At 44.5% G+C, this 24,476-nt stretch overlaps 1 protein-coding gene across 4 annotated transcripts in view; it reads right to left on the bottom strand.

The window, feature by feature from the left end:
* The window catches only part of MYO1B (myosin IB), a 757,882-nt gene that overhangs the window by 337,304 nt on the left and 396,102 nt on the right, over nt 1-24,476 (bottom strand). For all 4 annotated transcript variants that reach the window (XM_086955387.1, XM_086955390.1, XM_086955388.1 and 1 more), the window contains exons 12-13: nt 22,904-22,990; nt 21,753-21,818 (exon numbers count right to left, since the gene is read on the bottom strand). In XM_086955387.1, coding sequence (XP_086811513.1) covers nt 21,753-21,818; nt 22,904-22,990 — 153 coding nt within the window. The remainder of the gene's footprint in view (nt 1-21,752; nt 21,819-22,903; nt 22,991-24,476) is intronic.

The following is a 24,476-nucleotide window of genomic DNA, read 5'->3' as shown; positions in this document are numbered from 1 at the left end:
TTTTTGAAACCAGAAGACAGAGACGCAACATAAGAATGCAAGTATTAAGGACTCCAGTGGAGATTACAGGTAAACAACATGCAACACAATTGCCACTGCAAAAACACCATACTTACAGCTTTCTGAGGAAACAACAAACCAGAAGGAAAATCATAAGGAAACGTTAGTTTTACAAAACCCCCAACAACTGCCAAATTTTCTTTTTTCGGACATCAGCTGCATTAGAAACAACTTATAATTTCCTGACATTATTGGCAAAGCACAATCTGCAAGAGGGTAGCCTGCTTGCAAGGACTAAGAATGTTCCACAACAAGCGCACATTAGAGAGGAGGGGGGTTGTGCAAATTATAATAGCGTAAAGGAGAACAAAGAGGAGACCGCTTTGTCAACATTAAAGTACATTTAGTCAATGTTTTCTCTAGTAAACCATGGACAGGATAACAGAAATCCTACAAGATAAGACCCAAGTATTAGCTCTTGTTTCCCTCTTCCTCACACCTCTCCCCACCACGGCTATGCCTGATGCGGTCTTTTCATTAAAACTCCGTGTCCCCCTCTTCTGTGGGGGAGGAGGTAGGAGCGGGGTGGAGGGGGTGAGAACAAGGCTTTCCTGTGCCATCTGTACACCGTGGATTTTGTTCCCGATTGGGTATGTGTCGCAGGATTGCTGCCTGTAGTGGTGGGTCTCAGGGACTCCCTGAGCTGCCTTTCAAGGTAGCAAGTGTGCTCCTGCTGTCTGTGGGAGCAAGTGCTGAAAGCAAGTAAAGCATACATGCCAACATTTTGAACCTGGTAGGAGGGAGATTTGGGGAGAAAAAAATCGGGGGAACTGATGATTTTCTCCACTGATTTATATTGAAGATGTGGGGGTTTTAGGTAGAAGACAAAGCAATTTTATCTCCCGCCCGAATCGAGTGTGTTGGCGTGTACGGATAATGCCCCGCAAGGCACTGTATGTCTGGCCAGCCTGGACTTGACAGCGATGCAGACCCCGGAAATAATATTTCCACTTCATGTATGCAAACAATGTGAGACTCCATTGAAATTCACTTCCCCTGCACATAGTTAAGAGATTAACACTTCAGGACCCAAGAAATCTAAATGCACAGAGGCTGCAAACACACTATGGGGCAAAAGGCTGACGGGTGCATGTGGACTACTCCACACCTTGCACAATCACTTCGTAGGCGTTGCATATACAGGTTGTGTCTAGACCAATACACAGCTTAAGAGGGGCTTGTTTCAGAAATGTAGGAGACTGGACTGCTTGGTTTCACTCGCGATGAAGTGACATTACATAGCTCCATTAAATAAATAATTTACTCTTTAATCAAACAAGGGAAGCAGGAGTTAGCACGTAGTTTTGATGTGTGGGAAAGGTCAGGTATGGGACGCACAATTTAAGGGTGTATTTTCACATCAACCGCCCCATTCCGGGAGTGAATAAATCCTGCGGAAGAACTACTCTTTCAGGCAACACCCAAAACATAAGCAAGTGAAACAAATCCGAGCAGCGTCTAATTGCCTTTGAAGTCAGTGCAGCACAGGGTCATCATGTCTGGACACCATGTGTAGTTATTCTTTGAGGAAGTTTAGCGCATTTGCTAGTCACATGTCCGCTTTTGAAGATGATAGGGCATCAGAGACAGAGAAAGGCGCTTCAGATACTGTCAGTTTTGAGATTTATTCCAGTGTCAGATCAGAACATTCCACACTTAAGCAGAAACATCTATTGTCTGGTTTCAATGTGATCTTTAAACTATAAAAAGAGACCACGTTAAAGCAGCATGCACGATCAGCATCCGGCTGGTGCAGTATTTCGAACCACAAAGGAGAGGAAATGTAAGACAAAGTCGGATGTTTAAGGGGCATGCATCAAATAAGAGCGATCGTTTTTAGAAAGTTAGGTGATTCTAACAAACTAGCATTGCCAAAGCTGATAGGTTTCGCCTCTAAGACCTATTAGCATTGCCAATGCCTTCTGACACGGCTGTGCACCTCGGCCAAAAGAAGAAATGATAAGGACCAATAAAGCAGCTGCACCATTTTCTGTGGCACGTGCATCCGTGATGGCGTATGTGCACACATGCGCCATCACGTAAGCGCATACCATTTTTTCATTGATGCAAGAGGAATCAGTCAAAAATGGGAATGAAATTGATGTAGCATGAAAGTGTTTTTTCCCCATTTTTTTCTTTTGTTTATTTTTACAGATTTGGCCAGCAGTAATTTTCTGGATGTCCCTCCCCAAAAAATGATGTAAAGAAGTGCATTGACGAGGGGGCAATATGGGAAGGAAGGCAACAGAGGAGAAGTGGGGGAGCAATTAGAGGAGGATACAACATAAATAAGGGTGGGTGAGGGATGGAGGCGAAAAGTAATACTCTAGACTCTGGTGCAGGAGGTCACAAGGCCTTCCTGAACCTGGAAGAGTGGGGAGAGCCTTTCATATCTGAAAGGATGAGGGAATACGTACTCCCTAGAGTTAATCACATAACCTCTACGCTATCCCTCTCCTAGGACTGTCAAGTCTCATGAGGAAGGAAAATAAGCTGCGCCTAGACTCCACCTCTCAAAGGTGAGGAAAAAGGGAAAATATATATTTTTTTTCATGCAACGCTCACCCACTCTAGTAGTGTCATGCTTCATCATCGGGTTTACCCTGACGCCTAAAAGTCCGGGTGGGATCTACTGCATTCTAGGGAGCAGAAAAATGATTTGTGGATGCAAAAAATATGTCAAATAGACTTTCTGGAGTACCCTACTGATGGGTATATTCTACCCTTTCAGGGGCGGTAGGGGTTGGCCATGTAGTCAAACCATCATAAAGGGCCCATGTCCTCTATAATCCTTCTTGGCCTCCGCTATCCCCAACTGGTGAGCTGGCCTACCAACACCGCCCCTCGAAGAGTAGAATATACCCATCAGTAGGGGACTCCCTATAAGGCAAGTGGGCATAGTTATGGCATGCACAAATAAATTCTGTTTGCATGCCACATATCATCCTCGCAGGACACAATACAGCATTAATGGGGGAGCAATATGTTTTCTGCCCTGACGAATGCCCAGGACCTTTTTTAGGCCAGTAGTGTAGGGCAGAATCACGTTGGCATTTCAATAAGGTCATAGGACCACAATATCTTGAATGCCCCTTGATAGTTTTTAATCTTTCCCACCCTCCCAGCTAATATAAAGGGATACTTTGCGGTAGGAAAGGGAATATTATTTTGTCCCCCCCCCCTCCCCTACTAGTAAGAAATATTCAAAGAGCTCCCTGGAAGACGGCCAAGACCACCCTGACCTTCAGGGGTCATGGTGAACCCGATGATGAAGCATGCCAGTACTAGACCTGGTGAGGGTTATATTAAATAAAAAATAATCTTTTCCCTTTTCCCCACCTATGAGATGTGGAGTCTAGACATAGCTAATTTTACCTCCTCATGAAAATTGACTGTTCTAGGAGAGGGATACCATGGAGGTTACCTGGGGAAAAGTATTAAACATGAGTGAAAGCAACACGGAGGGCAGGAGGGGAAAGCAAATGAAGGAGACGGTAACAGGGGGTGCAGGAAGCAGCAAATGAGAAAGAGAGCAGCACTGAGAGCAGGCAAAAGGACAGAAGCACACTAGGGAAAAATCAGGAAAACACTCATTCTTTATAGAGAGCTTAAACGAAAGGAAAATGTTGCATACAGCATAAGCATCTGGTGTTCACAGCGTAGTGCTGTTGATTCACATTCTCTGCCTTCCACAGAATGGTCATGCATTCCTGGGGCAGTTTCAGGTCCCAAAACTCTAGAACCTCAAGTGCCAAATCGCTAGGTGGAGTTGCCCGGTGTCTCGGTTGTCGGAACTGACCTTGTCCCTGGTTACGAAAGTCCAGTATGAGCAGAAGTTTCTCATGGGACATTTCCAGAAGCGTGGGGTACCAATACTGTCAGACCACCAGATTAAGGGTCATTGACACTTGCCTCATACCACATACAGGGGGAGTAGGAGAGGAGATCAAGCATAGGCAAATATACTTGATCAGTTTATCCATTGCGCGTGGTCCATGGACTACGGGAGAGGGTGCGGAGTTAAGGCAGGAGCTGCTGATTTTGGAAATGGAGGAATGAGGTTCAAGTACTAGGGTCTGCTCAACATCCTGTTACTCTGGTGGGCAAATCAGTTATTGTTTATTTTTTTATTTTACAGAGTTTTATATAGCGCGAACTTGACCCGAATCGGGTATCAGAGCACTTTACATAGCACCAGTTGAATTACATGAGGACACATTCATTTTTGTTAGACACAGGGAGATTAAGTGATTTGCCCAGAATCACAGGATGTTCAGTGTCATTGAAGAGAAGGTGTGGAAAGTCACCTTTAAATATTTGCCCTTTTCCCTCCACTTTTTGCTGAATTCGTTTTTGCTGGCCTTAGGACTATGTGTACTGTGTTCTTTACCACTGCTAACCAGAGCTAAAGTGCAGGTGCTTTCTCCCCAAAACACGGTTAATTTGGCCAGTACCCAATTGGCATATTTAATTTACCTTTAAGTCCCTTGTAGAGTGGTACACCATATACCCAGCCCTGTAAATTAAATGTTACTAGTGTCTCTGCTGCACTTATTGTGCCACCCACTTAACTTGCACTTCATAATATGTCCCAGGCCTGCCATTGCAGCCTGGTTGCAGTTTTAAACTGCCATGTCGACTTGGCATTAAAACTCCCTTGCCAAGCCTTAAACTCCCACTTTATTACATATACGCTACCCCCAACGTAGGCACTAGGTAGCCCATAGGGCAGGGTGCAGTGTAATTACAAGGTTGGACATTTACTTTTCAGTTTTACATGCTGCGGTAGTGAAAAACTCAAATGCATTTTTCACTACTTTGAGTCCTACAGTTCCCTTAGGATAACATTGGAGATTCCCTATTACATTTAATAAGCTGAATTTCCAAATTGTGAGCAGGTATCTATATCATGTTTGGTGTCAAAGGAATTGTAATGATAAACCCTCTTCAATGGTAAAGTAGGTTTTTCACTACAATGCTGAAAATGTCACTTTTAAAAGTTGCCATTTTCCTTCCTTTAGCCCTTTGGTGGTTGTAGCCTGCCTGGGGCACATGACTGGGTGTAACTAGCAGTTACACCTTGGGAATTCCTCCCAGAGAGTCATGCAATAGAGGGATTAGGTGTGCCTGAATGGGCCATATGCTGGCAGAATGGAAGGAATGGGGGCTGAGCACAGCCCCACTTGCAAATGAATAGTCCCTGCTCTGCCTTCAAACAAAGGGGCCAGGTGACCCCACATTGTCACTGCAGCCAGCTTGGAGCCAAGGCAAGGGAGGCAAGAAATTCCAAGCACTTTAAAGACACTGTGTAGAAGCTTCTCCCACCTTACAGAACTAGGGCACCAAGGTATAAAAAAGGGTACATCAGACACCAACTCTTCAGTACACTTCTGGAACAGTGGATTCTCTGCCGGGAAGGAGGACTGCTGTGCTGCTGGAAGGACTGTAATTCTTGCTTAACTACGGCTCTGATGGATTGCTGCACTGATTACCCAGCTGCTCTGCTACTGGGGATAAGCTTGCATCTTCAACTGTCCCAGGACCGCCATAGTGACTCACAAGAGCTAGTTTGCTGGCCTCCTGTTCAGAGCCACAGGGACTCAAAAGGCTTCCTCATGCTTGAACCCGCACCCGGACCCAGCCTAAGTGAGTCCTGACCCTACAAGTGGTGCTATGTCAAACTCAACCTGGATCAGTCCGTGCTGGAGTGGACAATTAGAGGGCGAGGAGCACCAGTCGTGTACAGACGTCCCCTAACTATACTAGAATTTCTCCACAGTTTAAAAAAAAACACCGGATTACTGAATGGCCTAACCTAGAAGGAAGTGGGAGTCAGTTCAATGATGGCACCTGCGTTACCGTCAATACCAGTTTTCATCGTCAAAAAAACAGTGAAGAATACCGTCTACTGTTTGTATTCCTACTGTGACTGCCCTTAGCAAAAGTGCTCATTTCTGTCCATCCTGTATTAACTGGCTTGGCCTACAGCTAAGTGAAAGCCAGTCAGCGGACTGTTCTTTCAAGAGCTTCTCCTGCAGGCCAAGCTAGTCAACTGATCTAACAATATCCCCATTGCAGGTGCCCAAAGGCTACGGTGCTCTGCAGCTTTCAGATAAGCCTTATCTGTTAAAGCTGCTTCTAGATTCTTCTCCTGCCCGCCCCACACCCGCCTGCCCACCCACCCCCAAACACCTATGTTCCGCTTGCTCCTAGTTTTCAGGAGCTGTACGTTCATACAGCTGGCTTTATCTTTGTTCTGTTGCCCACAGGACCAGTGTCAACTAACTCGGCATACTGCAGAAGACCAGACTCTGTTCCACAGGGTCCCACTTGAAGCCCACGACTAACCAAGACCCTGAATATTTAACCCTTCGGCTTTGTGTGTCCTAAAGATTAAAAACATTTGAGTTGAGTGGTTTACTGAACATAGCTGAAAAATATTGCATGGAGCTGAGAGCAAGGTTGTCCTCTATGGCAAATCCTTTCTGTAATCACAGCCTGGAATCCGTATCTCTGGAGCGGGTCAGATAGGGGAGTCAGGCAATGACTGCAGGGCTTCCAAGTCCAAATAGTGGAAGCCCCAACAAAGAGGGCCATGAGGGTCTTCTCGAGCCTGGTCCCAACCCTGCAGCTCTTGGACTGTTAAGCAAAGAGACTCAAGTAGTCAGTACAATAGTGTAGCAAAAATGCCCTGGTACAAGCAAGGAAAATGGCACCGTTTACTGCTGTTGGGGTAGTTAAAACAGAAATTACCAGGGTTCAATAAGCCTCTCAGGGCTCTCGGCCCCAGTGCCACTGCACCTGCTGCACCAAAGGCAGCAATGCCCCTGACCAGGAATGCTGGTCTCCCGGGTGCATTCTCACTTGGGAAATGCAGCAGCATTCCTCGCATTCAGAGTACCCACCCTAACTGCGCCCTGCTGTTTTTAGAGACTTTATATGGTGTGCACTATGCATTTACTATGGCCTCGGAGCACAAAGACAATACCCTAGGAACTGAATGCAGCCAAAGCATCAATAAAGCCACACACAGAAATAATTGAATCATCTTGGGCAAAATAGTTCTGATAACTTTACAGATGGCTTAAACAAAAGATCCATAAAGGGGCCAGGATAGACATGGGAACTCCTTCCAAGCAGGCAGATGTTCGTTTTAGAAGAACTTTGAAGTGGTTAGAAATCAACATAAAATACAGAGTGCAAAAGTTGGAATTGTAATGGTAACCAAGAAAACGAGAGCAAAATGTTTCTCGCTGTGAGTGGACGAAAGACATCGTAGGGTTGTTTGAACTGAGTTATATGGGAAACTGCTGTATAAACAGGCGCGCAAACAAACCTCTACAGAAAGAGCGCGCCTAAAAAAAGCCTATGACAAACTCATAAATCCTATTCGGCAGCTTGGCTGGTTTTGGAACAATGGTAAGTTTGATAGGGAGGCCTTAATAATAGAACCGCTGTGTTGCAACGACCATGGAGATAATTACACACCATAGATTTGACTAGGCAAAACCTACACTGGGCAAAGATCATATGCAAATATACCCCAACAAAGATCAGGAGAAAAACAGATGGCAAAGCAGGAATCAACGCTTTCTTTTGTTGAGTGTAGCATATTCGTCAACCATCAGGCTTTCATGGATAAGGTCTACATTCAGCCAGGGCTGTACGAGGTGAAGCTGCTGCCATTTCGAGTGAAACACTAAAGGGAAAACAATAATTGGCAAAACAATGGGTCTTGCCTTTGCTACTGGATGCCTAATTATTGACTTAGCCAATGTTTTTGCTCTCTATGCCCGTCTGGAACGGGCATTAGAAAAACAAGTGTCACTATATCGTCAACAGCAGTACATAAACATTTCAATCTTGATAAGCGTTTCAGCAGGTTGTCAAAATATGCTTATATTTGAGCTTTCACCATAAAGAAGTCACACCTATCGTCTTTGGCTTTCAATGACAACCGGAAGAAAGACAGTGTGCAAGTCAGTGACATTCTTGTCGGTAGCATTAAGCCAGACTGCCATCAAAACTCCCAAAAATGGGTAGACTTTTCTCTAGGGCGCACCGCTGGGTCAGTCCTTTAAGTGCTTGAAACAGATGTAAAGATCTCCCTGCATCATGAATCCCCTGCCACAGGAGCCTTAGGGAGCAAAAAGGTCTAAATTGAGTTGAGACTACTGCGTTGCTCCTAACTTCTCCAGTGCCCCAAAACACACTTTCAAGAAGATGCAAGTGTTCCCTTTCCACCAAGGAGCATGGGAAGTAAGAAAATTCAAAGTGAGCCCTAGAAGGGCTTCTCCTATAGCCTGCAGCATGCCCTTTGATGAGACTGCCCTGTATAGCTTACAAAGTGTAAGTCCATACTTCTTACAGAACACACTGACTGTACGGCGAAACCCAGGAAAACGGCATGGTCCGCTCTGTAAACTGCAAACGCGAATCAGCTGTTTCTTACCATCTCCTGCAGCCCACTGGTCTCCTGCAGCTGCGGGCAAAGAGGCAACTGCCTGTGACAGGGGACCACTGTTACAGATCCAGGGGCCCCCTCTAATGATGGGTGGGGGGCTCCTTTCTCTAGTCCCCCAAACTAAAGGGACACCGTAGCGCTGCAATGCTTAAAATCCCCTGGTTCCCAGGGGCAGAACCAATTGCTTATGGATTGCAAAAAGATAGCTTGTAAACAACTTTTCCAACTTCTGGGCCCAGTGGTCCCCACAACCACTTGGGCCTCAGAAAATGCCACACACTAGTGACAAGATAAAAATATCTGTGGGCCAGAGGGGCCGTTTTTCATTGGGTTTGCACTGTTTTCCACCAAGACGGCCACCATATGACCACAAGCCTGCACACTCATCATGTTAAAATGGTTTGGCATTGCCAATGCTTTTGAAACAACTAAGCAAACATTTGTAAAGCCAAAATAGGAGTGGACTCATGGGAAATAGCAGTTGGGGGGGGGGGGGGGGGGGGGGGAGTGTATGTTGGGGACCACATCCTGCCCTAGAGAGGGGAGAGTGGAAGAACAAACAGAGATGGGGTGGGCGCATTAACAGTGTAAAGATTACAACAAGATGCTATCTAAAGCTCTGTGTAACATTCCACTAAATTTACTGGCCTTACACTCTACCCCATCAATGGCAACTCAATAACAAGCACCGGCAAAGCTAAAAGGTCTTGCCTACAAGAGCTATTGGTTTTTTCAATGTCTTTTAGCCATGTTGCACAGCAGCTCTGGACAGGTCATGATTTTTTTTTTCAATTACAGCCAGAACGGCAGGCAAGACTGAGGGGATAGTGGGTGAAGGGGGGCGGTGGGGTATGTGCGTTTGGGTGGGTTGGATGGACTGAAGGTAGGAGTAAAAAACGAGGGTGACAGACAATGGAGGGTGTAGGGAAAAATGCACCACGACGTAGCCCGACTGGCCAACAAGTAAGGTTCATCTTAAAGCAAACACAACCAGTCCATTAAATTAGGGCCGGAGCCCACACTTGTGAAAATCTGGGCCAAACACCTTAGCAGCATCCAATGATAGAACTGCAATTGCACCGAAGTGTCTTTGGTATATTCCATACAATCGAAAAGCAGTCTATGATTAAGAAGAGTACTCCAGTCTGGCATGAATCCGGATTGATACTGGTGTATTAACGTTGAAATGAATCACCAGTTCCAAAAACAGCATCAGGCGTACAATGTCAAAAGGAACAAATGATGGACGGAATGCTGAACAATGCAAACATTCACCACCAGTCGCAAAGGTCTGGGTTTTATCCATGGTCCTTTTTCTCACAACGCCATTACAGTTGGGAGACTAATTTGCATATGGCTGGGCTTAAACTGCAAGTACAAATGACATGGTGGAAATCTGCAGGGAACTTTCGAAGAGAAATATTGAGTTCTACAGAAAGCTTTGTACATTCCATTAGTAACCTGTGTAGCCAGTCCATTTGCTGAAGCAGAGATATGAGGAAGGGCATGTGTGTAGCTTGCATGGGTGCGAGATGGTAGGGATGCTGTTCTGGGATTTGGGTTGAGACTTCATGTTGATTCCTGCCTGATTGCTTCCAGTGAGTTGAGTTGACTTGGCTTCGGTTCTATATAGTCTTTCCTTTTAGCAGGACTTCTAGTAGGCTAGTCTTCGTGTGGGTGAAACTTTGTTTGTTGGTTTCTGCTTGATAGCCTTCCTTTTGGAATATTTTAGGAATCCCAGATGCATAGTTTTAAGTAAGATACCTAGAAAAGAGATTTATTTGACAAGGAGTCAATATAAATATGACAAGTAAAGAGTGAACAAAAAGGAAGGGAAGAATGTAGTGAGGCACATAAGCAAGGCTGAAGAGAGTATTATCAGTGAACCGTGTAGGCGAACTGGTGAAAGGAGTCTACAATGGGGAAATGAAGAAAGATTTTGAAATAATAAGACTCCTGCAATAAGAGAATGCAGGAGCCTGAAAAATGAAGTCTTCCAATTAATGAGAGTGCCACATAAGTCTGATCTATATGAGCATGTGGGAAATTAAATAATTGACTGAAACCGAACAGCACTTGCCTTTAAAGTTGGCTCTAAAGAGAATCCTTAATCAAAAGCTTGACATTCCGCAAGTAAATGTTAGGAAAACTCGCACTTTGTATTCGTTGGCATCAAAAACGGTGCCTCAGCTCGAATGTAGTATGTTTAATAAAGTTCAGTTCATGAAGGAGTATGGTTTCAAAACATCTAATGAAGCCTTAGTAGCTCTATGGCTGCAAGCCCACAAAGATATTTGCAGAGGAGCAGAGGAGTGTGAAACAAGGTGTGAGACCGTGGTGCACGGTCAATACTGATAAAAGTGATTAGAGGACAGTACCGCGCAGCCTAAGAGAAGGACAGTACCACGCCGCCTAAGAGGAGGACGAGGAGGACAGGATTCAATGGGTCACCAGGGGGAAGGAAAGAGTCATGTTAGGAAAAATGTGACTATGAAGAAAATGCTTTAAATTGTCTAATGAAAGGCTTCTGGTTACAATAGCAAGAGTGTGCCATGAACGATCGTTAAATACCAGCTTAAATATGGAATAAACCATCATATTATCCGCAGTAGAAGCCAAGACACAGTGGGACGTTCCAGTGCTCTACATCATGTTCTGGCGATTTAGCATAAATGAATCCCACAAGGGCTTACTAGGGCTTCATGACTTTCAATGAATAACAGCTGGGCTTCTTCAGAAAGTACCAAAAATGCAATCTAGTGAACACCGCAGCAAAACAAGGACATCCGAATGGTATTAGGCACACAGGACACACTGACGCCCCCCAATGGATCTAGTAAATTACAGCTGATTAACCAATGCTTGCCAGATCAGCCTCTTGCAATCGCACCTAAAATCCTCTCCAATGGCTATTTTATGGCGATTTGTCTCTTAAAAATCAGCTCTCCATATGTTCCATCTGAAAGAGTTGAGTGGTGAAGGATTTGGATGAATATGTTAAAATACGTTGTGATGTGGCAAATTTACATACTCTGTCCACAGTCGTCTTAACAAGCTGGTGCCTGCAACACTAATTATTAGGTGTAATCAAACACCAAAACAGAATGGAGGAAAGATTATCCTTAATTAGAACGTAGAGATCTTGAGTTGGATGAACACCATTAATATAGAGGTTTGTAAATATCCCAGGAACAGAAATGTGCCTGTAATAAATATGGCTCGCTATTTCACATACAAGTACTTCGCAGCATGTACTTCGAAGTTTGTAATGTCAGGGCCTCCCTTAGTAATGGAAAACGCTTCTTCAGAACTCTTCCTCACTGCAGTGCAGACTTTACAAAATCAGATGGCCCTCTGCGCGCATGGAAATACCAAACAATTTTACAGTGAGTATGCAATCAAAGTGTTGATGAATACCTGAATTTTGTAGTTTTGAAGCGTACCCGTTGAGGCTAGTAGCACGAGGTTTGCCATCTGCAGGAACTAATCTAGGGCACTCATGTCTTGCTAACTTGCTCTCTATAAACTTTGCAATTTATTTCCTGCACATTTTTATGTAGGTCGGCTGAACTCTAACTTTGAGTCAGTGACTTTACAACTAAAAACAACGTTGGAGCACAATTAAAGAGAAGCAACATTGAACAAGTAACTGTTACAATTAACCAGGTGTCATAAGGAATTACAACGGTAGAACCGATGGGGCAGACAGGACCAACATTGAAGAGTTTAGATGGAAGTTATAAGAACAGAAAATTAGGGGATGGGTTAGAAAGGTAGGTTGGATAGAGGGGAGAGAGAAGAAAAGATAATCAGTAATGCTTTTTCTGGCGGATACTCTTTCTAATTGCAGATACATCAGAATATTCCTTAGAATATTACTAAGGCACAAGACTAGATCAGGAAACCTATCTTCATAAATGTTCTCACATACTGCTTGGTGACTCTGTGCCGCCCCAGAAGTAATGAAGAGGAGTCACATATAGGTTACTCTCTGTGACTAAATCAGTTTTGTGTTTTCTCCTTTTCCAGACCCTCAGAGCAGAGAGTGAATAATTGGTGGTGCCAGTGTGCAGAATACTAATTCGGGCAGTTTTAGATGTTAAAAAGAGTTAACTCAACAGTAGAGGGAGGCAGGAGGACAGTGATGAATATGTGGTTAGACACAATATTCCTAAGGAGCGTTATCAAAGGTAAGTAGCTTATTCTTCTGATGGATACGTCCAACTGCACATCCCATACACTAGAATAGATACCAAAGCAGTACCGCACCAGGTTGGAGGGTCTGTGGAGTGAAGTAGAGCCATAAAGTGCTGCAGTATTAAGTGGACAAAGTGCCCCTTCCACTAAGCCTAGCTGTCAAGGAAGTAGTGCTTTGTGAACGTCTTCACTGATGCCCACATCATAGCCTGGTAGATATCAAGGATAGTCACTCCATAAGCCACGCTGTGGTAGCAGCCATAGCCCTGGTAGGATGGGTTCACAGACAATCAAGGGGCTTCTTCTTGGCCAGTACATAGCAGATCTTGATGCAAAGGACTATCCTCCTCAACAGGTTCCTCATCTGCACAGCATTCCTTTTCTTCACCCCAAAGAACCCCACAAAAAAGCAGCTCATCAGCATGGTGTTCAATAAATGTAAAAGCTGAAAACCCTTTTGAAGGTCAGCCGTTAGAGCATCTCCTCCTCTTTCAAGGAGTGAGCAGCAGCAAAGAACGGTGGCAGGGTGATCGATTGGCCAACTTGGAAGGGCGCCATGGCTGTTGACCAGAACACTGCTTGAGAAATCAGCACCAACATGTAGGGAAAAAAGTGGTGAATTTGGATGCATTGAAAGTGTCAGAAGGTCACTCATGCAACAAGCTGATATACCTGTAATAAGGAAGGTGTTCATAACAGGTAATTTAAATGAGGAGGGTTGGTCCCATAAACATATAAAGGACCCAAAGACAGACTAATTACCTTTGATGGATGGTGCCCACTGACTGGGCCAAAGATAAAACAAACAGAAGGACATTCAACAGCTTTGACTGTAAGGGATCAGTCTTGAGAGTGCAATACTAGGCCACAGATTTGTTCCAGCTGCCATCACAGAGATTTTGTGGAAGGGCGCCTGAGGAAAGGGTGATATTCACCTGTCAGGCGGCAGATCAAATGTAGTAATTTGCTGCAGCTCAGTCTCCACGTATGTAGGTTTGGATTGGGCAGATGTGAAAGGAGGGCCATGCCTTGTTGCTGCAACAAAAGATCTTCACAAAGTGGCAGCCTTATCAAAGGACAGATGCTCATGCCCAGAAGTGCCAGCTACCACACTCACCTGGTCCAACCCAGAGCAACTAAGATGACTTGGGCCCAGTCGTTCTTGATCCTCTTCAGAACTGTGGAAAGAGAGGCACAGGTGGAAAGGCGTACAGTAATTCTGTGTTCCTTTCTAGGAGGAACGTATCTCCTATTGAGTGCTTTTGCTGAAACTCAAAACATGACAAAATGTTTGCCACTGCGTGTTCTCAACAGTGGTGAACAGATCTGGATAGGTTACTTCCCACTGTTGGAAGATGCCCTATGCCACCTCGGGATGTTGCCGCGACTCGTCTCACTGACACCACCTGCTCAGCGTGTCTATTCTCACATTCAGGGGCCTTGCCATTTGGCTCGCAACCAGGGAAATCCCCTGGCACTCTAATCCACACCAGAGGCACAGAGCTCCTGGCACAGGACCCAGAACCCCACTCTGCCCTGAGAGTTGCAGTCCCACATTATGGTGTAGTCTGGGGTAAACTTCACCAGCATCCTTTTGATGGATGGCAGGAAGGCTATTAAACTCAGATGAATGAAATGCAACTCCTAAAGTCTAAAATGAAGTCCAGCTTCTGAATGAGATCAGAATCTCCACACCCATAAGACGATATCCCCGGCCCAGAATGGACACCGCCGTCACTAAAGTCAGATAGGGATTGGCCTGCTTTAAGACCAATTCCAGATGAACTGCCAGCACTGCAGATCAAGAGCTTTCTCTTCCGTAGATCTGGATGACTTCTGTCAGCTTTCCTTGATGTATACCACACTGGAACTCCAGTTTCCATTGCAGAGCCGTCATGTATCACCTGGTGTAGCTCATAAGGAAGATACAAGGGACAAAGAGGCCAAAAAGCCTCACAGATGCTATCACCATGACCCAGGACCAAGGATAAAATAGCAGAATCATAGTCAAATATCCAGGAATCGTGGTGGAGGGAAGCCTGAAAATGCAAGACAGCTAAAATGAATGAAAGCCTCTGTAAAGGAGTCAGATCAGGCTTTGTTGGTTCATAGAGAAACCCACGTCCAGAGGTTCACCATCTGGAGGTGGTCTGCAATTGACTGTGGCAAGACTATCTTCAACTGCGAGTCATTGAGGTAGGAGAAAACTGGTATCCCTGATCTCTGAAGTTGGGCTGCGACGACCGACGTCACTTTTGTGAACAATCGAAGGACCTCGAGAGGACGAAAGTGATATATCAAACTGGAAATGCTTCTGACCTACACTGAAAAGCAAATAACTTCTGTGGCACTGCAGGACAGGTATATGAAAATAGGTCTCTTGAAAGTCCAATAATATCCACTCACCCACACAGCCTGGATATAGGCCAGCGAGAGCAATTACATTTTTTCTTCTGCAGGAGGTATTCAGAGGTTCATGGTCCAAAAGAGACCAAAGACCTCTCTCATCCTTAGGGACAAGGAAACAGCTAAAGTAACAACCTCCTATTTCTGAGTCTCGTACCACCTTCATAGCACCCCTGTAGAGTAAGAATTGCAACTCTTGCAGTAGAGTGGGCAGGTTCTAGTCTGATATTTTCACTGATTGGAAGGTAAATATTTGGCATTGATTTTGCATCAGGAGAAGACAAATGGGAGGCTAGACGTCCCAGCTTGCCTGTGTGCTGGAACTATGTCCATGGCCCCAAAAGGAATGTGGTGACTGGTTGGTGAGACTGTCTCCGCCTATATGCCAGACCCCTGGAATAGCCTCTGTACTTTTCAAACTGTTTGGCAGGGGTCGATAGACCCAAACAATGCTTAGTAGACCTAATTTCCTTAAAGAGCTACAACGCTGAGTCTGCCTTCTCACTGAAATTATGTAACCCATCTAAGGGCGTATCGACCAGGGAGGCCTGTACTTCTAGAACACATCCATGCATGTTGACAAAGCACAACACGGGTGCTGACTGAATACCCTTCCCTAGGCAATCAGTCGTATTCACTCAGGCGCAGATAACGTATTTGTCAGGGTCTTATCCATCGTGAATTGTCTGAGGCAAAGAGGTCTAGAGGTCTTCCAGGACAGCCAGCAAGATCTCCCTGGCGATGTTCTACAAGGCATTTGCATAGTAACTCATTATGCAGATAGCATTTACAGAATCCATTGGCAGACTAGTGGAGGAAATAACATGCTTGCCAAAACCCCAAATCCAAGTGGACTCCCCCCTCCAAAGGAATGCTGGAGAATTTTGGGGGATTCACTTCACTGGTTGAGGCTTGAACCACAAGGCTCTCTGGAGTAGGAGGTTTCCCAGGAGCTGAGTTGATCTGATATCTCATCACCTGCCTATTTACATTCACATCTCAGAGTATCCCTTGCTCTGAGTAAAGGCTACAAATGTAATGGAAACTCTGTTTGTAATGTAATGTAAAAGACATTTCTAACGCGCAACTTTCACTCCAAGGAGTATCTTGGCGTGAAAGTTTGTACATCCTTGTAGAGGCACCAGGTCAAAGCCAGGATGTACTACAGCAGATTGTGAATTTTTGATCTCACTGTGGTATTGGTTGAGATTGAGCTGAAGTCAGTTCAATGTCCGATATTGGTACTGGATCCTCTTAAGTCAGTGGGTTCAGTGCAGACATCAAAGTGTAAGTGGGTGGTGCAGATGTAGGAGCCGGAATGAAAGTCTGTACCATTGTTAGTACAGTGCCCATAAGAGTCCAGAGGGGTTAGGTGACACTGAGGATTAATCCACTACTATTAACTTGACAGGGGGTACCTACTGTTCCTTGGGCCTGGAGGCTGGCCAGAGGAAGCCGGAAGCACACCAACAATCTGTGTGCATGGCTTCCTTGACAGCTTCAATCTGCTGCAGTGTTGCAGATGGCCTGGGAAACTCAGGCGCAATGAGATCAGTTATGGAGCCGGCAAATGTCAGACATCCCCACGCATTCTCTTTATGCTATGAATGGCAGGATGGAAGAGAGTCCTGCTTCAATTTTTTTTGTGCTTGAACTTCTTTTGATTTGACTTACTGGAGGACTTCAACCACAACGTTGACTGTTTGCAGAAACAGGACAGTGTGCAACTTTGAGTGGAAGAGTGACTTACTTGAAGCGTGTAACTATGTGTTCTTCGCCTCTTGACCCAGTATCATCTTCATGAGGACACATTTATCATAATACTTCAAGTTGTAGCTGGAGCCCAGCCCAGACATCAATGACAACACCTTGTCACGGCATGGTTCAAAACTCGTCATTTTGGGTGTGGACATCGATTCCTAGCACAATGGAATTTATATTAGAAGTCACCATAATATCAACAAGATTTGGAGTGGAGCTCCAGACCGGTATAAAAATACACAGAAAGCAAGAAGTGACGTCACTGCACACATGTGATGCTTATATGTGGCTCTGCTTCATCACTACTGGAGTGGTACAGAGCTAATGCCGAGCCACACCGTGCCACCTGGCAGCGTGTGGTAGCACTGCTGAAGAAAAGTTTCTGAATCCAGTCTGCAGCCTAGGAGTATTCCAAGGAGAGGAATCCATTGTTAGAAGTTTCTATCAGAACAAGAAAATGACTAAACAAGAGATTTTTGGCGTGCTCCATTCCCGAGTCAACTATATTTCACTCCTTTCCCATAATTCCTTGATATCAATGAAGAAAAAAGTTTTCTTGGCTACTGGATGCCACTCTGTGGAGATGCCTCGCTATTTTCTGTTAAAACTTAGTATTCAGAAAACAGCACTCAATGTGGAATTGTAATCCACTTTGCTAAAACTGAGTATTTAGCCCCACTTGCTGTGACCTTAACTGTGTGAAATAAAAATATTGAATACTTACATTAATATCCATGTAAAATGCAAATTTAATTAAATAACCTTAAACCCAACAACTTGTAATTAACAGAAACTAAGTACAGTTATAGCTGCGCCCAGCTATTCAGGACTTTTAATTTACCAATACATACAGGTTACTTTTTTCTACTGGACATATCCAAAACCTAGCCGTGGTCAATTCTTTTCTTGCAATAAATCATTTCAGTGCTTCTTATAAGAAAGTATACCTATGGTCACAGTGGAGCACCTTGTGTCCATCCAGGCTGGGGCTTTCTAGTAGCAAGTTAGTACATTATGGTTCCTTTCAACTGAAACAATTGGACTAAGACATCCAAACCGAATTATTTGCAAAAATTAAAACCCAGGGTTGGAAATGGTACGACCCAGAAAGAGAGTATTTTCGAAACACTTCAAAGACACCACCCAAGCCAACAGGTTTAAACGGCAACGTTAATCACACTGACTGGATGCTTGACACAAAAAGAAAACAAAATGAAGTGAAGATATTGCTCACAGTCCTTAGTGCAATACCTGCCTAATCCTTGTACATTTCCTTATTACTTTAAAGGACATATTTTCAAACTCATTAATATTCAAAATGAAGACAAGCAACGCTGCCACAAAAAAAGTCCTTTTTTAAAAAAGAACCGTTAAATTTGCAATTTGTAGAATGCAAAATACAACTACACTCGAGTTCCAACAATCAACCCATTGCTAAATTACTGGCTCAGCACTGCTGAATAACAGTTTGTGCTGACAAAGCTTACTGCCTCCTCTTTCCTCCCTACACACATTCATTTAACCATAGCCGGATACTCAATCTGTCTTAAGCATGTTTTAATAAAATCATTTTTAGAATCCACAAAGAAAAATGTACTGTGCCTGAACAAAGGCGCAGAAGAATGTGATGTTGGACTAACAAAAGAAGCCGTTTAGTCAAGTAAACAGAATGGATTTAAACGTGTAACACTAAGAAAAACTAAATTCTAATGTATCAAAGTGAAAAGAAATGCTATAATTCACCATGAAAAGGCAAAGCGTGTTTTAAACATGTTAAATTTTCTCCCATGAAAAGTGAAAACTATTGACAAAAATAACCTCTTCCGTAACCCATAACTCTTACAGAAAAAAGCATTTCTATATCACAGCTCTTGGTAAAACAAGCATTGGAAATGCAATAGGTCTCGCACCATTAGAGTTAGTGCTTTTAGAATTGTTTATGGGTTTTTTTTGTAAATGTTTAGCATTTTTGTTTCCTGTAGCCAATGCTAAAGAATTACAAATAAAAAAAGCCATAAACATTTCTTAAAGCTCTAACTGAAATGGTCTGAGACCTATTGCACTGTGTGAGGGTGAGGGTGAGGGTGGGTGAGGGTGAGTGAGGGTGAGGGGTTGAGGGTGAGTGAGGGTGAGTGAGGGTGAGTGAGGGTGAGTGGTTGAGGGTGAGTGAGAGTGAGGGTGAGTGAGGGTGAGTGAGGGTGAGGGTGAGTGAGTGTGAGGGGTTGAGGTTGAGGGTGAGGTGTTGAGGGTGAGTGAGGGTGAGGGTGAGTGAGGTGTTGAGGGTGAGTGAGGGTGAGGGTGAGTTCGGGTGAGGGGTTGAGGGTGAGTGAGAGTAGTTGAGGCTGAGTGAGGGTGAGTGAGAGTGAGGGTGAGTGAGGGGTTGAGGGTGAAGGTTTGAGGGTGAGGGGTTGAGGGTGAGTGAGGGTGAGGGGTTGAGGGAGGGTGAGTGTGGGTGAGGGTGAGTGAGGGTGAGGGCGAGTGAGGGTGAGGAGTTGAGGGTGAGTGAGGGTGAGGGTGAGTGAGGGTGAGGGGTTGAGGGTGAGTGAGGGTGAGGGGTTGAGGGTGAGTGAGGGTGAGGCTGAGGTGTTGAGGGTGAGTGAGGGTGAGTGAGGGTGAGTGAGAGGTTGAGGGTGAAGGGTTGAGGGTGTGAGGGTGAGGGGTTGAGGGTGAGTGAGGGTGGAGGGTAAGGGGGTGAGGATGGGGGGGTGAGGGGGTGAGGGGGGGAGGGTGAGGGGGTGAGGGTGAGGGCGTGAGGGTGTGGGGTGAGAGTGAGGGGGTGAGGGTTAGGGGGTGATTGTTAGGGGGTGTGAGCGCTAGGCGGTGTGCGGGTTAGGGGGTGTGAGGGTGAGTGTGAGTGAGGGGGTGTGAGGCTTCGGGTGTGTGACGTTGCGTGAGTGTGAGTGTGTGTGAGGGTGAGTGAGGGTGTGAGAGGTGTTGTTATGCAGAGGGTGTGTGACGGTGTGTGAGGGTGAGGGTGTGTGAGGGTGAGTGTGAGTCATTGTGAGGTGTTGAGGGTGAGTGAGGGGTTGAGGGTGAGTGAGGGTGGGTGAGGGTGAGTGAGGGTGAGGGGTTGAGGGAGGGTGAGGGTGGGTGAGGGATTGAGGGTGAGGGGTTGAGGGTGAGTGAGGGTGAGTGAGGGTGAGTGAGGGTGAGGGGTTGAGGGTGAGTGAGGGTGAGGGTGAGTGAGGGTGGGTTTGAAAAGTCCTACGTACATCTCCTATTGTTGACCATCCTCACAATAATTCGGTACTTCAATCACATGCCGACTAACACTATGAAGATAAGGAACTTACAGTTACTCGCGCAAGTGAAATCCCGATAAATGTTGGAGGGCGGACAGTCAGACTTGCACGTGCATATTCGACAGTTTTACCAGCAATAAACAAGCATGACCTGCTGTAAAAATACGACGAAAAACTAACAACATTCTAAAAGGACGGCTACTGGTTAGATATCCAAATTAGCTAATTCCGAACTGGACACCGAGAAGATTGTAGTCCGTTCTTTATGTCTACCTTGGTGATTCCTCCTTTGTTTCGCTTCGGGCGGAAGTTTTAGAACGTGTACCGGAAGTAATCCATTGTTTCGTTGACCCCCCTCATACACCGCATCAGGTAGGAGGAGCATTTTTTGTAGGGGAAGTTAAATTGGAAGGTATCCGAGCTTATGCTAATATAAACATGCCGATGTAAAAGCTAATCTCAATAGATGTCCCTCCAAAAATATCCCCGTTCAAGCTTCGTGACACGACTCGCAGCTTTTTATAGCAGAGTAGCTCCTTTGTGACTCCTTGTCACCCGAACACTTTTTCCACTCTTGGGATTTGATACTAGTAAGCCGGAGGGAATTCAATTCTCGTCTTGTCTCGAACAGACGGCGGGCAGGGGAGGGGGCGGAGCGGGGAGAGGGAACAGACAGAGGGAAGGCCAGATAAGGGGAGGGGGGAGGAGAGTAGGAGGAGGAGAGTAGGGGAATCAAGAAGTGAGGGGGCGGGAGAGTAGGCAAGGCAGGCGGCTGGGGGGAGGGGGGAGGAGAAATGCGACGCGACATGGCAGGCAGGGGAGGGGGCGGAGCGGGGGTGTGGGAGGAGTGCGGGAACAGACGGCGAGGGGAGGAGAGTAGGAGGAGGAGAGTAGGGGAGGCACGGCCTAGCGGCCGTGCAATCAAGAAGTGAGGGGGCGGGAGAGTAGGCAAGGCAGGCGGCTGGGGGCATGTGCACGCGCTTTTAAGCTCAATGCGCATGCGCATTGAGCTTAAAAGTCACGGGCACTGCAAGGAATTGCCACGATTCCTTGCAAGTTGGACAAAGAGTGGATAAGCCCCCATAGTCTCGCTTGCTCGATGCGCATCGACAGGCGAGACCTAAAAAATGTTTTAAAAAGCATAAAAGGAGGCAACAACGGCAAATGTACAGACAAAACATAAGTAATCATATCTCAGAATGGATCATGTTGAATGGGATTGAATTTATGGTTCGGGTCCATGGGCTTTAGCAATGTATATCTGAACTTCACCGTAATTATGAGACCTTATTATATTATGAATAAAGTAATTGTTTTGAGCTTTTATCACTTTCCTAATTTCCCTTTCTTATTTTAACTAGGATTACAACAACTCTAAAAAATTATCTGCTTCAATTGGCATTTTTTAATTACACATTTTTATTAGTATATTAGGCATTTCGTTTTGTACAAAATTCACACAATTGTATTTAAATGCTTTAAAAAAAAAACTATTTATCAAATAAATAATACTGACAGAGATCCAAGCATCAGTATGCAACTATCTCACTCTTTAGATGACGTGCATGATTCCCCCCAAAAATACATGTATTTGAGCTATAATCTACCTCAAATACACTTACCTCAAAAATTTCAAAGCCATATATGTCCAACACACCCATGACCTTCTTCCGCACTTTGCTTTGTGCCTTTAAAACAAGTAGATGTATATTAATTTTCTGTGTAATGGTGGCTGTGCAGAGCTGCAAACTAAAGAGCATAATTCAACAGTTCACAATGACAATTTGTTTTGTCAGTATAAGCATGTCACGGCACCAGTACCTCTAAGAAGGAAATACTAGGGAAAGATATAGGGTAATTGCTCCTGTGGTCACCAGTAAATCCAAGATGGACCAAAAGGACGAAGGCAGGATTGCTCCTATGGTTTCCAGTACATCCCAGCTGGACTAAACGGTGGGGAAAACATCTGCTTCCAAGTACATTGAAGCTAATGACAAGTGAAGAAATGTTACTGCGCTAATTTTTTGGTCTCTCATTCTCTCATACATGCCAACACTTTCTAAGAGAAAAGGGGTAGATTAAAAAAAATAATCAGGAGAATATACTTCTCCCGTTGACTTAAATTGAGGCCTGAATCTGGCCTATTTTCTATGGAGAAAGTGTAGGCATAGAGCAAGACAAAAATGTTGTGCACTACCCTTCAGGACCCTTCAGGAGCAGGTTCCTGGCACTGCATACTCTGTCACATAAAACTAGTCCCTGTCGGAGTAGCACATCAAGTAATCAGGCTTTTGCATGCAGGAATCGGGAGGCAGGAGACTAGCCTTGAAATCCGTAGTCTCCCGTCTGAATCGGGAGGGGTGGGGGTTGACCTGTATGCATTCCATACCGGAATTTTAGAGGCTTTGTCAATAAAGCTTTTCCTGTGGAAAACCTTGCTTGATATTCTTTTAGCAAGTTTACGGATCAGTTAAACAATTCTAAAATATTTTCTGTTATTATTGTACTAAAGCAAATGGTGCCCAAATTAAAGCCAACCATAAATGGGTAAAAAACACATTAATGATGTACAATATTCTCTTAGAATAACCTGCTGCAACACCACAGAAAGCAATGGAGGGATCCATCTTTGGCGGCAGACCCTCCTAAGAATGCACTAAAATAAGCTTGAAAGAATCCTTTAAATCCTTTTTCACATGAGTCACTAATCATTCAGACTAGCGATAGGTCTATTTTAAAACATTTTAAAGACGTAAAATCTTCAGGGACGCACCTTAATGCTTTCATTGATTCGGTTCACCAGCCAAGAAAAGAGTCTACTATACATGTTCTTTGCCAGGGCATCGCGGGCATAAAAAGCCTATTGAAGCAATGAAAAAGTAACTTAAAAGTGGTCATGTCACCATGAACAGTCAATTGTTTAAATAAAATACAAAAAAGGTAAACATTCAGAGAACACTAATATGAAAAAACTACATTGAAAGACACTTTAACTTTGTGTTCTCAGAAATGAAGCGGTCTGGTAGAACAAATACGTGAGTGGCAAAAGATAAAAAGGTATCCTATTGAAGGAGCAAAAGAACACAGTCAAGAAAAGTAAAAGCAAATTAGCTCAAACTGTAGTACTGGGAGTTCTTGTGTGCCAGCAAGAGGTCTTTGGAACCCAGAGGGACAAAGAAGACTTAGACACCACAATTGCAGGTAATGACGAAGCAACAGAGCGCATAGGGAAATTCTGAAAATGCTTTTTTATAGTAGTAGAGGTATCCGGTGAGGGCATGTTCTAGAAAATTACAAGAGCCTGGCACGGTAACGGTTTAAGGTCCCTTAAGCCTCTATAGCACAACAGTCAAAATTAAAAGTGTTGATTAAAGGCAAATTTCATTTGCTAACAGATATAGAGGAAGCCAACGATTTGCTTAGTCAAATGTCACCCGGATAAATGATTAAGGCTAACTCTATGTTTCCTAGCATAATGTGTGCCTATATTCTTCGCAAGTCTTTTCTCTTTTCTTTTTCTCCTTTTTTTTCTTTTTTTTTTTTTTTTTTTTATGGTGGATTTGGTGGAGGAGTGAGGGAGCGGGAGGGCTGGGCAGGGAACGGGGTGTTATTCCAAGACACCTCTATGGTTGGGGGGGAGACCCGGTGGCGAGCGTGGGGGAGAGTGCTAGGAGGAGAGCCATGGGTGAGGGGCGGGAGGCGAAAAAAATGGAAAAATTTAAGTTGTTTTCAATGGATTTAAATGTGTTAAGATCTTGCATTTTTGGTATTCCGGTAGGCAATTGTGCATAGATATGCGTAAACTAAGTTGTTTTGAGATTAAAATTTGTGTACTTTTCTGTGCAATTAATTCTGCTTCATGTCGTTTAGGATGGGGCTGAAACTGATATCCTTTAATGTGAATGGTCTGAATAACGCTAGAAAAATGTGTGCAATAGAGTCCTGGATTAGAACTGAAAATCCTACAGTGATCATGTTACAGGAGACTCATATAGCTGTCGCCAAAAAAGAGGATTTTAAAATGTTTAAATCCTGGGCTTCTTTTCGGGGGTTTTCGTGCGCCACGGATTCACAACGAGGCGTTGCTTTACTTATAAATAAAAATTTAGAGATTGAAATAGTCCAGACTGAAAATGATTCTTCAGGTCGTTGGTGTTGGGTTTCATGTAAAGTTAAAAATCATAACTCCTTGATTACCTTTGTTTGCTTTTATGCCCCTATAGAGGATAATCCCCAGATTTACGATGCTCTGTTTCAATCTCTTCTATTGGTTAGCGGAGATATCATTATAGGTGGCGATTTTAATATACTCATGAACCCTAATTTAGACTCCACATCATCTCTTA

Source organism: Lissotriton vulgaris, chromosome 2_1, assembly GCF_964263255.1.
Source record: "Lissotriton vulgaris chromosome 2_1, aLisVul1.2, whole genome shotgun sequence".
Classification (NCBI taxonomy): domain Eukaryota; kingdom Metazoa; phylum Chordata; class Amphibia; order Caudata; family Salamandridae; genus Lissotriton; species Lissotriton vulgaris.
This window is presented reverse-complemented; position numbering and strand designations above follow the sequence as displayed.